Source organism: Sciurus carolinensis, chromosome 2 (genome assembly GCF_902686445.1).
Source record: "Sciurus carolinensis chromosome 2, mSciCar1.2, whole genome shotgun sequence".
Taxonomy (NCBI): Eukaryota; Metazoa; Chordata; class Mammalia; order Rodentia; family Sciuridae; genus Sciurus; species Sciurus carolinensis.
This window is the reverse complement of record NC_062214.1, coordinates 71,629,160-71,643,731: the sequence shown is the minus strand read 5'-3', so window position 1 is coordinate 71,643,731 and position 14,572 is coordinate 71,629,160. Positions and strand designations below refer to the sequence as shown.

Below are 14,572 nucleotides of genomic sequence, written 5' to 3'. Positions count from 1 at the left end.
AATGATGTCTATCTCATTCCACCATTTTTCATACCCCTGCCCCCTCCTCACTCTCATTTCCCTCTGTGTAATGCTCCTGATCTCGTCTGAAGAGTATACCAACAAAATGTATTGCATGGATGCAAATCTTTTTCTAGTTTCAATAAGTCATTTTGGAGTCACCTGAAGAAATGTGAATGTAGACTGTAATCAATGACATTATGGAATTTCCTTTAATTTTCTTAGCTTTGATTTTGAGATAGTGGTTTGATAGCAGAATGTTCCTAATTTGAGAAGATACAGGATAGACTTTCAGTGGGGAAGACCATGATATCTGCATTGCTCTTCCTCCTGAACATAGGTTTGGAAGAGATAGACATTGATCAGGTAGAACACTTCAACAGTGTCTCAGCAGTGTTTCCTGACCGGGTTTGCACATCCTCAGGATGCGTGATGTTTTCTTAATGGAATTCCCAAGCAAACGCAATCAAGTGACTATGAAGTGCAGACCTTGTGCACAGCACTTTTGCATGGGTTATTTCATTTAATATCAGCACTCCTATAGGTAGAAAATGCAGCAGACTGGACATGAAGCTAATTGAAGAATTGGAGCCCTTATTACAAAATGCTTTTAAGAAATTGAACTCCTGAGAACCAAATACACTAATTTTTGCCTTAGCATGATGTTAATAATTTAAGTGGCCCCAGTGAGATCTTATGAATATTATAACTCTCTTTCTTCCTATACCAAATATCAATTTGAGTATAAAAATTTAGAAAATTCTACCTCTGTTTTATCTAAACCCCTTAACTCCATAGTCAGTTCTGAATGAGCAGCACTAATGTATGCACAGAAGGCCTCTGATGTACAAAAGGAAAACTCAACAAAGATAAAAGATGTAACTCCAGAAAACTTAATTTTACAGTAATCTGTCATATCATTTATGAGTAACTAGAAGAGAGGGGTTTGAGGGATCTAGCACAGAGTATATTGAGATGAAAATATTAATTGCCTTGGTTTGATCAATACATGTATTGAAAATTACACTGTACCATATAAATGTGTATGATTATTATGTGTTAATTTTTTTAAAATATAAGGAGGTGTTGTATTAACTACCCTGACTTGATCATTACAAACTCTATACTGTGTTAAATTATGATACTGTATCCTACAAAATTCTATAATTAATTATTTTAAAATCTGAATTAATTACAAGTGTATTTCCTGATGCTCTTGTAGATCTAAAGAATATTCATGAACCACTTCCTATTCATTAGGCAGAACTTTCAGGATTATATAGCATCAAGCAGTCTTTCCTATGTATCTAAAAGCTATCCTTTAGTGATGTGTGTGAAATAGAAAAAAAATCTAGTGGCTACAGACTTAGGGGCCATTACAGACTTTTTTTAATTCATCTGGTATTTTAAACTCTATATTTAGTACTTTAAATTTTGAACTAAATTAGAAAATTAATTTACTGATCCTTGTGGAATTAATAAAATGGAAATCTTTCAAAGAATTATGTGAAATTTTAAATAAACACAGAAGAATTCATGAATGAAGATGAATAGGAAATTGAGAAAATTCTAAAGGCCTGGAGTACTTTGAGAGCTTCAGACTGAGAAAGATAAAATGTAAATGTTGAATCTCGTGCCACTGATGGCCAAATCTCTTACCTCAGGCTGTGTTAAGTAGTCATTACCTACTGAATTGACATTTCAGCTCAGTGAATTATTTGGCCCTACTGGTATTAAGGACAGTCTGGTTCCTGTTGATCTGAACCTGGAGAAATTGATTAATGAGAAATTGAAAGGAGAGTTAACAAAACTTTTTTTTTTTATAAAGAATTTCACTTGTGCCCATTTGGTCTTTTGAAATTTTTGCATTAAAATCTATACATTGTATGAAATAATTTTATTAATTTTAATTTTGAGAGAGACTGAACTTTTACCAGCTAGGGTTTGATTTTGTTTTCCTGGAGGTTTTTAAACACTAGGTTGACCAAGTTTATTAAGTTTCAAAACTGGAGTTTTTTGTAGCTGTTGTGTGGTTTGGTTTTAAACCAGCAGAAAAACTCTGTAAGTGGAGGCATTGATATCATCATATTTTATAACTTCATTTATCCAACTTTACTTACTTTGATTTGCTAACAATGATTCCTCCACAATAATACAAGGGGAAATGAGTTATAGAAAAAAATGTAAATATGTATTTGCCAGTGCACCTATCCTTTGCCACCCACCCTCCCATCCTGCACTTGTTTTTAGGAGTGCTCAAAACAAGAATTGTTCTATAGCCATCTGATATGAGAGCTCTCCTAGTTAGGCATATTGTTTCCATAATCCTAAACCAAGATCACATTGAATAACAGAGAATAAGAAACCACTGAAGACTCTAGCAGTACCTGAAATGCTAATCTTATGGGATCACTGAAATACTCAAAATTTTAGAAATATCATCCAGAGAAATAATATCAAAAGAAAATGTTTTACAGGAAAAACACAATTCAAAAAAGAAGTCACTTATGTTTGTCAAATAGTGTTTCACCAAACTAAAGAAGAATATTTTCAGATATTAACCAAAATTTTCTGGGGGACACTTTCCAAGGATCACAATTATATTGGTCCCCTTATCCACAGGGTTATGTTCTAAGATTCCGAATGGATTATTGAAACTACAGATAGCACCCAACTCTGAATATATTACATTTTTCCTATGCATACATATCTATGATAAAGTTTAATTTATAAGTAATTCACAGTAAGAAATGAGCAATAGCTAATAATAAAATGGAATCATTATAGCAATATACTGTAATAAAAGTTATTTAAAACTTATGAATTATTTATTCCTGGATTTTTACTTTTAATATTTTTGTACTGTGTTTGATTGTGAGTAACTGTAACTATGGAAAGCAAAATTGCATATGAAAGGAGACTCCTGTATTTCATATAACAATCAACAAATTTTAGTGTTTCTGAAAATGTTTCTGTAAAACAATTGTAGTACTTGAGTTTTTCACAAAAATGTCACTTCTACTGCATGGAATCCTAAAGAGAAAAGGGAAAGAGATTTAAGACCATCCAAGCAGAAATTTTCACTGAGTAGAACAGTGTTGAGGTTTGGATATGAGGTATCCCCAGAAAGCTCATGTGTGAGACAGTGCAGAAAAGTTTAGAGGTGAAATGATTAGATTCTGAGAGTTGTAACCTAATCACTGGATTGATCATTGACTGGATTAGTCATTTGAATGAATTAATTGGTGGTAACTATAGGCACATAGAGCTTAGCTGGAGGAAGTAGGTCACTGGGGAACATGCCCTTGGGGATTACATTATTATATTATTCCTGGTTTCTCTCTCTCTCTCTCTCTCTCTCTCTCTCTCTCTCTCCCCCTCCCTCCCTCCCTCCCTCCCTCTCTCTTACCCACTTCCTGGCTTCCATGAACTGAGCTGCTTTTCTCCATCATGCCCTTCTGCCATGATGTTCTGCCTCATCTCAGGCCCAGAGCTATGGAGTCAGCTGACCATGGTTGAACCTCTAAAACTGTAAGCCAAAATAAACTTTCCTCCTCTACATTGTTTTTGTTAGGTCTTTTGGTGACATTGATGCAAAGCTGATTAAAACAGATGACTGCATTACAGAGTCTTCCTGCACCAAAAGAAGAGAATGGCATGAGTCCTCCACATGAGCAGATTAATGAAGTCAATTGCAAATTTCTGTTGCCACAGAATGTTCCATACATCCATATACTAGATGAAGACAAAGAGAGAACATCTGATGACAGTATCAGAGCAAAATATTGAAGAATTTAAGAATTTAATTCTGCTTAAATTCTTTATGTGATTATGGGGAGAAGAAAGCATAGCCAGGGAGTAGTCATTGGCATCAAAATAGCTACCATTACATGTCCCATAGCCACAGTTTTAGGCTCTTCAAAACTAAAGGTTTCTGGAAAGTCATGCTAAAGTAACAAAACACTCTTGACTTAGAAAGGTGAAGAATTTAATAGAAAAACAAGGCTAAAATACATCTGCATCCCAAGGAGTTTTTATAACCATGTTATATGTGACAAATTTTATTATCATTCTCCTTCAAACTGAGCAATTGATTCTCATGGTCCAAATGCTGAATTTGTCTTAATAAATGATTGAATTCACTGTGAGACTACTCATTAAAATACAATATTGCTGCTATCCAAGGAAGAATATATTATAAAATTTTCTAGTTAGTTTATCAGAAACAAAATGTTTTTACTTGTAGTATAAAGAAAAAAATAATTTTGCTGTTAACTCTAAACTTTTCTATTGAAAACTTCTTTATAATTTTGCTTTTAAAATTTTTTTATGAAATTACTTGCAAGTTATATACTTAATTTAATAAAATCCTCTATCAAAAAATAATGGATATTTAATTTTATGCCAGATGGAACTCTTCAAGTGGGGAGATGATATTCAATATTGCTTAACAATGGGGAAACATTTTGAAAGGTGTGTTTTTAGGTGACTTTGTCATTGCATGAACATCACAGAGAGTACTTACAACAATTTAGATTGGTATAGCCTACTACTCATCCAGGTTACATAGCACATACTATCCATAAATGCTGTCCATCTTGGACTGAAACTTTGCTATGTGATACATAACTATAGGTGTAGCCATGCTTTAGAATTGTCCTTGAACCCAGAATTTTGTTTGGTGAGTCATTCTACTTCCTTGGAGTCTGCTAATGTGGACATTTCTTTCCCCTGTGTCTTCCATTAGTACAATGAAAAGGTTGTAGGAGCATGCATTGGTATGCTAAGACTGTGTATTGGTCATATTTTCATTACTGTGATCAAAGTGCCTGACACAAACAACTTGAAAGATGAAAGTTTTATTTTGGCTCACAGTTTCACAGGGTTGAGTTGATAGTCAACTCCATTGCTTTAGGCCTTAGGCGAGGCAAGACTTCATAGCAGATGGTGGAATAAAACTGCTCAGCTCATGGCAGCCAGGAAGGAGAGAGAGAGAAATAGGGAGAGAGAGAAAGAGTTTGAAAGAGAGAACACACAATGGGTCAGGGACAAGATATAATCTCCAAGAGCACACCCCCAGGGACCTACTTCCTCCAACATTCCCCACCTGCCTACCATTTCTACCTCCTTCCAGTAGACAATTGAAAATTTTAATCCATCAATTGGATTAATCAAATGGTGAGGTTGTAGGCCTAATGATTCAATCACTTCCCAAAAGCTCTACTTCTGCACATTGTGCATTGGGAACCAAGCCTTTAAGTACATGAGCCTTTGGGGACATTCCAGATCCAAACCTTAGCAGGATGTTTTAACAAAATACCATAGTCTGAGTGACTTAACCAATAGAAATTTACACTCTGAAAATTCTGGAGATCAGAAGTCCAAAATCAAGATGTTAGCAGGGTTGGTTCCTTCTGACGTGATGAAGGAATGGTCTGCTCCAGGTTTCTGTTTAACTTGCAGATTGCCATCTTCTCCCTGTATGTCATCAGACATCTTACTCTGTGTAGTGTGTCCCTATATTCAAGTTTCCCATTTTGATTTGGATCAGGGCCCAACCTAATAACTTTCTTCTAACTCCTATCTGCAAATAAGGTCACAGTTCTGAGGTACTGGAGATTAGACTTTAACCTATGAATGTGTAGGCACAATTCAGCACATAACAGAATAGATTCCACTTCTGGGAGCTGTGCTACTCATACTAGCCAAGGAAGAGTACCAGGGAATTAAGGTCTCTTATTTTCCGGGCTTGAGGTTTCTGCTTTGTGAAACAATCTCCCTGTATGCCCCACAGCCTGCCTGTTGAATGTATCAAAAAATCCCCAGTACTCAGTGACTAAGGCCAGAAATTTTTTGCATGAAGATCCTTGAGTGTGCAGCTTCCCTCACAATATCATTGACTCTGAACCTGTTTCTCTATATTTTTCTGCTGTCATTTTGCTACTACTTTCGATTTTTAGGTGTAGTGAGATAACTTTTGCACATTAATTTTTGTACACAGTTCCTTTATGGATTCTCTTATTTGTATTCTATCAGCTGATTCTCTTTTGTTTCCCAGGTATATAATCTAACTATGATCAACTCTATCCTTTCCTCTTCCTTTCCCATTTCAATGTCTTATATTTTTTAAATTTTCAGCTAATATCACTATAGCAGTATTCAACAGTGGTGCTTGATACACTAGTTTGGTTCTTACCTTCAGTAAGAATCTTCTTAATGGTAATACTTCCTGATGGAAATGATTCTAGGGTTCTTCTATTAAGAATAAAAATAGATTAGGGACATACATATGTATATGTAAATATATATATGGAACATGTACATATATTCCATATATATACTTTTACACATATGTGAAATATATACATATATACATATGTATACCTAATCCATTGTTATGCTTGATAGAAGAACCCCAGAATCATTCCCACTGGGAAGTATTACCATTAAGAAGTATTATTAATGGCAGAGTATATATATATGTGTATATATATGATATACACATAAATCTCTCGCTATATATGTATGTGTATATATATATATATATATACACACACATTCATCATGGTTTTAAAACTAGTCCTTTTGTAAACTTAAGAATAGATGCTGAAAGTTATAAAATTTTTTTAGCATTTATGGAGATTGTCTTATCTGCTTTTTTTTCATTTTTATGTATTAAAATTCATAACATGGATATATAATGACTTGCATAAATGAGTTTTGCAATATTAAGTCATGCTGGTTTTTCTGGAATAATGCTACATTGATGTCTTATGTTTACAATATTTTATTTAGAACACATATTAATGTACATAGTAAAGAAGCATCTGTATCTTTTTGTACTTAGTTGGGATTTCTATCTTTTGTTTTTAATAAAACAAAAAGAATTTTAAATATTATCTTTGTAAACTAGGCTCTGAATAATTTAAATATCATTTTATTTAAGCAGTCCTTAAAGATTAGGTTAACTTTTCTGTGTGAAAGTACATAGGCCTGACGTTTGAGTGACTTGTTTGGGCTGGTCATTTTTTCTGACTCTTCTGTAAAGACTCTATTTGAAATTTTGCTTTCTCTTAAGAGCACTTTTGTTATTTTCTCCTGAAAATTTTCTAAGAAATCATTCAATTTATTCAGTTTTTTTCACATTTTTACAAAATTGAGCAAATCAATGACTTAAAAAATACTCTTCTTTTTTAGCATTTAAAAACCATTTCCCCCGTTTTCCCCCTTGATTATAAAAGCAATTAATTTATGAATTTTATCTTTTAAATGACCTGATACTGGAATTATTAAGTGAACATGACTCTAAGCATTGCTTGTGGTGTACCACATAGGATCTGATGTGTATGTTTCATCAATATTATTTTATTTAAATTATGCAATTTTGGTTTTAATTTCCTTTATAACCCATGATTTTTTATTTTTTATATTTTTATTTTTTATATTCTTATTTCTTATATTTTATATTTGCTATTTTTTGTTGTAAGATTTGATTTAGCGATGTAGGATCAGAAAACTTTCTATTTTTCCTTTACTTTTTGAAATCGAGAGTATGTGTATGTATTTATATGTGTCTGTACAATTTACCTGATACATATACATTTAGTTTATGTGGTAATCACACACACACACCTACATATGTATTCCAAATTCCACACACATATGTGTCCATGAGTATGTATAGATGTATGTGTGTGTGTTCATGTATATTTTTGTACATATGTGTGTGCACATATATGTAGTCCAAATTCCACTTGATCAATAATTAAAATTTATCTGATTAATAACTTGTCTGATCAACTATTTGATTTAAATATATTCTAGTTTGGGGTAATATTGCCCTCTCAAGGACCAAATGTAAAGCATTCAAGGCTTCTGCTTACTTTTTTCCCTAGGCTCTGTAGGTTTTGAATTTTAGATGTGAATATATTGTCTGTAGGTGCAGGTTTTCATGACTGTTAGGTCTCCACTGGGGATTCAACACTTTTTCATTATAGGGAGCCTGCCTCTGAGTTTAACGAAATTGAACATTTTTTTCTCTCTCCACAACAGAGCCGTACAGCACAAAACCATCCAAGTAGAGAGTGCTGTGCTCTCCTGTGGAATGATATCCATGTGCCCAGAGGGCAGGGAGGTCAAGCAAGGAGGTCCATGCAACTGTCACCCACCTCTGGACCACAGGACTCAAAACTAGAAGGGAATTACAGAGGTGATGGTGTTACTGCTGCAGCAAAGCTACAAGAGTCAGAATTCATGTGAATGGGAAGAGTTCACAGAGAAAACTACTCAAGAAAATATTTTAAAAAGCAAAGAACATCATCTGTCAGACAGCAGGGAGGTCAGTTTTATGAAATGGCTTCATCCAAGGGAGGCACAAAGCAGCAAGCTGTGCCAGTGTCTTCCCTTATTCCCCCAGGCTGGTGGTGTGGACAGTTCAACTGGGGTTGGGGTTCCACAGTGGCTGGTAAGAGCTGTGGTTCCTTTGTTCGTCTTGCCCCTCTCTACCATCAGTTTTTAAAGCAATTTTTAAATTATCTGGTCCTTCTTTGTGTGTGTGTGTGTGTGTGTGTGTGTGTGTGTGTCTACTGGGGATTGAATACAGTGTGACCACTGAGCCACATCCCCAGCCCTATTTTGGATTTTATTTAGAGACAAGTCTCACTGAGTTGCTTAGTGCCTCGCTTTTTTGCTGAGATTGACTCTGAACTTGCAATCCTCCTGCCTCAGCCTCCCAAACCGCTGGGATCTCTGGTTTTCTTAATTTATGAGATGTCCCTCAGATCTCCATGTCAAAATCTGATTATATCATTCTGCTTTTATTTTTCCTTTTTGTTGTTTCATACAGAATTTTTATTTCTTTCTCCTTCCATTTGTAATGGGCTCTGAGAGCTCTGTTCACATAGTCTCCCATTCTCTCTGGACCTTTCATGAGAACATTCCACTCTTAAATGAGCTCTAATTTCAAAACACTGTCTGCTCTCATTGGGCAGCAATGAAGAACCGCTCATCAGAATTCTGTTTCCTTGAAACTATCTCTTGTAATAAACATCCTGATATGTCTCTGTTTTTTTTCTTTCTTTTTCCTTCCATCAAATACTGAATGGACTCAACCAGTTGATTGCTTGATATCAGTTTTTCTCTGTATGGATCACCTTAGAAGAAGGGGAGTCAGTAGCCCCTTTAGCTGGTATTGGGGAGGGTGGGGTATTACATGAAGTGGGTTAGGGAGGGCTGTCTACTGCCTTAACTTGGATTTGTCCTTGAATGTCCTCCAACAAAATCTATTTATTTTCTCTGAGGACTGCAACCCCCTGAGGCTTATCCTGTCAAGCCCTTCCTAGGCTCCCCATCTTGCCCTGTATACCTCTGACCCTCTTCCACTGTGAAAGTGCCTGGGGAGATAATATACGAGTGAACTGTGGACCTTCCTTTTGGGAGCATCTCCAGGCTAGCCTGAGGTCTCAGCTGACAGAGGTTTTAGATCTATCTTTAGTTCTTTAAAATTGCTGGGCACAGTGGTGTTCTCCAGTCCTCCCAGCTGCTTAGGAGGCTGAACCAAGAGGATGGCTTGAGCCCAGAAGTTTGAGGTCAGCCTGTGCAAATAACCCTGTGTGTAACACTGTCTGTTAAAAAAATACTTTAAGATTGTGGTCATTTTCCTATTTTATCCAAAATAGTCATTTCTCTCTCTGTTTTGTTTGTTTGTTTGTTTGTTTGTTTGTTTGTTTGTGTGTGTGTGTGTGTGTGTGTGTGTGTGTGCTGGTGTGCTGTGTATGTTTTTAGGTTCTTCTTGACTTGCAATGATGTTATGTACTGAAAAAGCCATCTGAATTAGAAAGTGCACTTAATACTAAGACATCAAATATCATGACTTGGCCTAGTCCACTTTAAACATGCTTAGAATACTTAGCAAAATTATCTAATGTGAAATAAAGTGCTGAATAAATCATGTAATTTATTGATTATCATTCTGAAAGTGAAAATCAGAATGGTTGTATGAGTATGCTTTTGCACCATCATGAAGTTGAAAAAATAATTAAGTCAAACCATCATAAATCAGAGAAATCTGTGTGTGTGTGTGTGTGTGTGTGTGTGTGTGTGTGTGGGCGATGTTTCTGAGGGAGAGTGAAAATAAGGAAAGCCATATTTAAACATAAGAAACGCTAACTTAGTTTTATGTGCTTTTAAAAAGAAGGCTTTAAACTTACTAAAAGTCTCTGCTTTTGGAAGTACATAGGATGTTTGGCAAAGAAACTTAGTTCAACATTCCCTATCTATTAGGAATCTCTGTGAACCCACCAGGAGCCCTTTCTGAAAGGTCCTTCTCATGTTTCTCTAAGCCTACCTAATTGGGCAGGGAGATACTATAATAATTAGGAGAGGAGGAAATTTCCAGATTGAGAAAGAAACTGGAATTAGAGGCCAAGACAGAAGCTTTCATTTAGTAGAGACAAAAAGCAATAAAATATGGTGGTTTTTTCATTACAAAGTTAAGAATTATATTTTGCTGCTTTGCTTTTTCTAGTTAAACACAACAATGGGGACATAATCTGATCATTATTATTATTATTATTAATATAATTACACTGACCACTCAAACTTTCAGGAGGTTGGTTTCCTTCAAGCCCTAGGTCTGCAGTTTGATTGCAACATAAGAAAGTGGCATTAGGGGAGTGCCCAGTTCCACCAGTGTCAGCACCACATGGATGATGGATTCAGCAGATGATTTGTTGCTGTTCATTTGTTTCCTATAATGAGCACAAACTCCATGCCACATTTAAATAAAAGCCCAATTACATCTCCATAGCTACAAATGCTATTACCTTTTTGTCTGGCTATAAAAGTTAACGAGTTTCCTATTGCTTTGCAAAGTTTGGAAATAAAATGGTTCAGAGAGATGCTACATAATATGAGGTCCACTCTGCTTTGCTCTTTTTTTTTTTTTTTTTTTGAGGACCTAGAATTTCAATTATTTTACCTTTTAATGCTTTTCATTTTACAATATGGCTTGCTCTGCATTATTTTCTTTGCTTTTTGGACATAAGTATAACAAGGGCATTAAATATAACTAAGCAGCATTGAAGGAAATTGCATCAAATCTGCTGGAGAGAACTGAAGAATGTTTTTATGGGCTACATGTTTTTAGAGAAGATACATAAGGCTGACAGCCTAATAAAAAATTTAATAGCATACGTTCACCCATTTGCCACAGGCTTTCAAGGTCTTTTCCAACGAGAATGAGCAAGGGAATTTCCCAGATAGATTCTCAATTGTTAATCACCAACTGACCTCTATATTGTGTTGTCCATCTCATATATGTGAATCTGAATTTGGTTTTCTTTCTCCCTGCATTGCTTGACTTTTAAGAATCCGGTCATTCTAGAGAAAGAAAAGTCAATGTGACTAGCTCATGACTATCTCCAAGAATTTAGATTTTTTTTACATGTTTTAAAAATCATTCTAAAAGCAAAGATAAAGTTAATATTTGTTCTCACTGTATTTAGTGCAGTCAATCTTCTTACCAAAGAGAAACTAAGGCCCAGAGCCCATTTCACCTAGCCATGTGCAGGTCTGGGAACTACACCATTATGTCATTTCTCAAGAACATCTGGAAGGATGAATTTGAGCTTGTGTGCATAAAAGAATCAACAGACACCATTGTCTAGTATGAGAAAACAGTATTTATTTGGGTTTGTCTCTGTGTCCTCTATTCTGTACCATTGGTCTACCTATTTTGGTGCAAATACCATGCCATTTTTGTTACTATTGCTCTGTAGTTTAATTGAAGTTCTGGTATTGTGATACCCCCTGCTTTACTCTTCCTGCTAAGGATTGCTTTAGCTATTCTGGGTCTCTTATTCTTCCAGATGAATTTCAAGATTGCTTGCTCTATTTATATGAGGTACGTCATTGGGATTTTAATTGGAATTGCATTGAATCTGTATAGCACTTTTGGTAGTATGGTCATTTTGACAACATTAATTCTGCCTATCCAAGAACATGGGAGATCTTTCCATCTTCTAAGATATCCTTTAATTTCTTTCTTTAGTGTTCTGTAGTTCTCATTGTAGAGGTCTTTCACCTCTTTTGTTAGATTGATTCCCAAGTATTTTAGTTTTTTGAGGCTATTGTGAATGGGGTAGTTTTCCTAAATACAGTTTTCTCATACTAGACAAAGGGGCCAAAAACATGCAATGGAGAAAATATAGCCTGTTCAATAAAGGGTGCTGGGAAAATTGGAAATCCATATGCAGCAGAATGAAACTAAACCCCTATCTCTCACCCTGCACAAAACTTAACTCAAAATGGATCAAGGACCTTGGAATCAGACCAAAGACCCTGCACCTTATAAAAGAAAAAGTAGGTCCAAATCTTCAACATGTCGGCTTAGGATCAGACTTACTTAACATGACTCCCTAAACACAAGAAACAAAAGCAGGAATAAATAATTGGGATAGATTCAAACTATAAAGCTTTCTCTCAGCAAAGGAAACTATCAGAAATGTGAAGAGAGAACCTACAGAGTTGAAAAAAATCTTTGCCACTCATACTTCAGATAGAGCACTAATTTCCAGAATATATAAAGAACTCAGAGGCAGAGCGGAAGTCACTCTGTGAGGTAGTGGAGACAGTGGCGGCGAGAGGATGAACTACAAGTTTGATGCCTTGAAAGATGATGACAGTAGGGACCACAATCAGAAAGAAGAAAACAGCACACAGAAAGATGGTGAGAAGGAAAAAACGGAGCAAGACAAGAGCCAGAGCAGCAGCAAGAGGAAGGCTGTTGTCCCTGGACTAGCAGAACATCCCCTGCAATACAACTATACATTCTGGTATTCCAGGAGGACCCTAGGCTGTCCCACCAGCTCACAGAGCTATGAACAAAATATCAAGCAGATTGGCACCTTTGCCTCTGTGGAGCAGTTCTGGAGGTTTTATAGCCACATGGTACGTCCCAGGGACCTAACAGGCCACAGTGACTTCCATCTCTTCACAGAAGGAATTAAACCCATGGGGGAGGATGATGCAAGTAAAAACGGTGGCAAGTGGATCATCCGGCTGCGGAAGGGCTTGGCCTCTCGCTGCTGGGAGAATCTCATCCTGGCCATGCTGGGGGAACAGTTCATGGTTGGGGAGGAGATCTGTGGGGCTGTGGTCTCTGTCCATTTTCAGGAGGACATTATTTCCATATGGAATAAGACTGCCAGTGACCAAGCAACCACAGCCCGAATCTGGGATATGCTTCGGCGCGTGCTTAACCTACCTCCCAACACCATTATGGAATACAAAACTCACACCGACAGCATCAAGGACAATTCAAGCTTTCGAAATACAAAAATCACATTGTGAAAGTACACAACGTGGCAATAATCCTTTTCTGTATGTGTGCGTTTGTCCTAAATGGATGGAAGGCCTCTGCCAGTCCTTCTGTCTGCCCTCCGAAGGGACGTCCATGAGCCGTGTGCTCCCCTTTTGCACTCGTTCCTGGAGGACAGATTCCGCTAGACACCCTCCAGCATCGCTGACTTTATAAAGCGGAGAAATGGAAAACGTGACTTTAATAGACATTGTTCTTAGTGGCTTCTGGGAGCGGGGAATGCAGCCTTTTGTTTCGCTGTGTGCTGTCCAGATGCCTTCCAGGTGCTCTGTGCGCTCCTCTCCTGCTGTGCGAAGGGCACTGTGACCATGTGGACATGCTGGAGCTGTGGATGATTGTTATCAGTATTATGATCACCTGTGCATTGAGGAACAGCCTCTGCAGAGTCCCAGAATAACCGAATGCCTCTACCAGCTCTGCCACCAAGTTATTGGGACCATTTTCTTTCTTCCTCTCCCACAGGTCACCAGTCTCTGAAAATGTGTAATTGATGTGATGATCGCCCAGGATTTTGTGTCCTCTCTCCTGCCTTACGTCCTCCAGTTTCCCTCCTGTGGGACTCTTTCCTCCTTAGGCACTACTGCACTTAGAATTGTAACCTGGTGGGAACCCTGGTTCTGCTGGCATGGCTAATAGAGTATATGCCTTGGTAACTTGAACTTGAGCAGAACCCAGTTTGGTAGGGGTCAAATGATAATGCAGATTCCAAGTGCAGGATTTGGCACTGAGGGCAGCGATGGAATCATTTTCCCCTATGAGCAGGGCATGTGTGCCAAGCCTGCTTCCATGGGTTCTTGTATGCCCCTCACTGAGGAAGGGAAATGATAACTGGTATTGCCAGGTATTAACACTTAGTGTGTATATTCTATAACCCTGGAGAAAAGGTGACCTTGCTGAATGGCTTTTTGCATGGCTGTGCCTGTCTGTGGTGGTTGGAGAATCCTCCTTTCAGTCCTTATCACTGGGTGTGTATGTAGCAGATGCGTGCTGACCCACGTTGCCCACACAGAGCTGGCGAAGGTCACTGCAGGCATACTTCTAAAACAACCAGTCCCTCATCAGAGAAGCCACGTGGTCTGACCCTAGAAGGACTGAAGTCAGAGAGGTCAAAAGAGCACCTAGGATCCAAGTAAGTAATGAGCAGGGTCCTGCAGCCTCCAAGCAACACTGTCTTACTTGGCTCTTGTGAGCAGA

General features: G+C 37.2%; 1 protein-coding gene across 2 annotated transcripts; it reads left to right on the top strand.

Annotated features, from left to right (window-relative positions):
• The first annotated feature begins 12,624 nt into the window (after nt 1-12,624).
• On the top strand, nt 12,625-13,350 carry LOC124978017 (eukaryotic translation initiation factor 4E type 2-like). 2 transcript variants are annotated; one of them, XM_047542018.1, is made up of 2 exons: nt 12,646-12,786; nt 12,922-13,350. In XM_047542018.1, the coding sequence occupies exons 1-2, from the start codon at nt 12,646-12,648 to the stop codon at nt 13,348-13,350; spliced, it is 570 nt and encodes a 189-aa protein (XP_047397974.1). The 2 variants fall into 2 exon arrangements, with proteins under 2 accessions (XP_047397975.1, XP_047397974.1); XM_047542019.1 differs by having other exon boundaries at nt 12,625-13,350.
• The last annotated feature ends 1,222 nt before the right edge of the window (nt 13,351-14,572 follow it).